Source organism: Limulus polyphemus, unplaced genomic scaffold (genome assembly GCF_000517525.1).
Source record: "Limulus polyphemus unplaced genomic scaffold, Limulus_polyphemus-2.1.2 Scaffold6572, whole genome shotgun sequence".
NCBI lineage: Eukaryota > Metazoa > Arthropoda > Merostomata > Xiphosura > Limulidae > Limulus > Limulus polyphemus.
Window position 1 is genome coordinate 12,983 of NW_013672182.1, and position 2,299 is coordinate 15,281.

At 31.4% G+C, this 2,299-nt stretch overlaps 1 protein-coding gene across 1 annotated transcript in view; it reads right to left on the reverse strand.

Moving 5' to 3' along the window:
* LOC106473864 (membrane metallo-endopeptidase-like 1) overlaps nt 1–2,299 on the reverse strand; it is a gene marked incomplete at its 3' end in the record, with an annotated part of 32,794 nt that overhangs the window by 12,334 nt on the left and 18,161 nt on the right. The window contains exons 7-8 of the mRNA XM_022402258.1: nt 1,752–1,925; nt 1,614–1,642 (exon numbers count right to left, since the gene is read on the reverse strand). Coding sequence (XP_022257966.1) covers nt 1,614–1,642; nt 1,752–1,925 — 203 coding nt within the window. The remainder of the gene's footprint in view (nt 1–1,613; nt 1,643–1,751; nt 1,926–2,299) is intronic.

Here is a 2,299-nt window from a genome sequence, read left to right on the forward strand (position 1 = left end):
AAGTAAAGTATCTGTGAAAACAACAACAAACAAGTAAAGTATCTGTGAAAACAACAACAAGTAAAGTATCTGTGAAAACAACAACAACAAGTAAAGTATCTGTGAAAACAATAACAAGTAAAGTATCTGTGAAAACAACAACAAGTAAAGTATCTGTGAAAACAATAACAAGTAAAGTATCTGTGAAAACAACAAGAAGTAAGGTATATGTGAAAACAACAACAAGTAAAGTATCTGTGAAAACAACAACAACAAGTAAGGTATCTGTGTAAACAATAACAAGTAAAGTATCTGTGAAAACAACAACAAACTGTGAAAACAATAACAAGTAAAGTATCTGTGAAAACAACAACAAGTAAAGTATCTGTGAAAACAACAAGTAAATATCTGTGAAAACAACAACAAGTAAAGTATCTGTGAAAACAACAACAACAAGTAAAGTATCTGTGAAAACAACAAGAAGTAAGGTATATGTGAAAACAACAAGAAGTAAGGTATCTGTGTAAACAACAAGTAAAGTATCTGTGAAAACAACAACAACAAGTAAAGTATCTGTGAAAACAATAACAAGTAAAGTATCTGTGAAAACAACAAGAAGTAAAGTATCTGTGAAAACAATAACAAGTAAAGTATCTGTGAAAACAACAAGAAGTAAAGTATCTGTGAAAACAACAAGGACGATTGTAAGTTTTCGGATGATGTAGGATTATATATTAATGTTGGCAAGTCACGTGTTTCAACGTAAATCACAGTTAGGATCCTCACGATTGTAAGTTTTCGGATGATGTAGGATTATATATTAATGTTGGCAAGTCACGTGTTTCAACGTAAATCACAGTTATTCCAAAATCTGATCATTTTGAATTTTGTCATCAAGTAAACCACGTTAAATACTATCATTCTATGTAAATACGATGAAAATTAGGCAGTAAACTAATCGTGTTTTATTCACAAATAAAACAAATTATATATATATTTTTTTCACTTCTTCTGACGGCCGTATTTCCACTGACATAACTATATCACAGTTTTAGTTCAGTGAAGGTCGAATACACAAAGTATTGTTAGCTTGAGAGAAATTTTCAAAAGACATTGTTGGCTTATTATTAAGTAACACAAAAGCACTGTTGGCTTATTATTAAGTAAACAAAAGACGTTATTGGTATATTATTAAGTAACACAAAAGCACTGTTGGTTTTTTATTAAGTACACAAAAACACTGTTGGCTTATTATTAAGTAACACAAAAAGCAATGTTGGCTTATTATTAAGTACACAAAAGACATTGTTGGCTTATTATTAAATATACAAAAGACATTGTTGGTTTATTATTAAGTAACACAAAAAAGCACTGTTGGCTTATTATTAAGTACACAAAACACATTGTTGGCTTATTATTAAGTAACACAAAAGCACTGTTGGCCGAAATCACAGTACATAAGTAATTGTTGTCCTGAAACCAACTATTTGAAGCGTTTATTATAAGTCTATAATTCAGTACTTAATGTATTTTTGGCCTCAAACTGAGCATTCAAAACAATTTGGGTTTGAAACTGGATACAAAAGTATTACTGCACAGAAACCGAGTGCCTGAAATGGTCATGTTTTACGTACATGTTATCCATTTCAATACCATATGCTACCTTTTTGTCAGAAATAAAAGTACTGACACTCACTAAGTTTACACTATTTTAGTACGCGCAAATGACCTTGACAAATCGTGCCTGTCCATGTGGTAGCAACGTTACTTACGTTAGCTAGCGAGATTTCGAATGCCAGCACTTTATCCATTTCATGTTTAGCTATTTCTGGTTCAGCTCCAAGTAGAACAGCCACATCTGTCATAAATTTCAGGTATGCCTTCAGGTGCTCCGTGTTCTTGATGTAATAGTCCCGGTCTGGTAGAAGTAAGTCTGCTTGATCCAGCTTCAGTGAAACAAAAAGAAACATTAACTTCATCTGTGAAAACAACAACAAGTAAAGTATCTGTGAAAACAACAACAAGTAAAGTATCTGTGAAAACAACAACAAGTAAGGTATCTGTGAAAACAACAACAACAAGTAAAGTATCTGTGAAAACAACAAGAAGTAAAGTATCTGTGAAAACAACAAGAAGTAAGGTATCTGTGTAAACAACAAGTAAAGTATCTGTGAAAACAACAACAACAAGTAAAGTATCTGTGAAAATAACAAGTAAAGTACCTGTGAAAACAACAACAAGTAAAGTATCTGTGAAAACAATAACAAGTAAAGTATCTGTGAAAACAACAACAAGTAAAGTATCTGTGAAAACAACAACC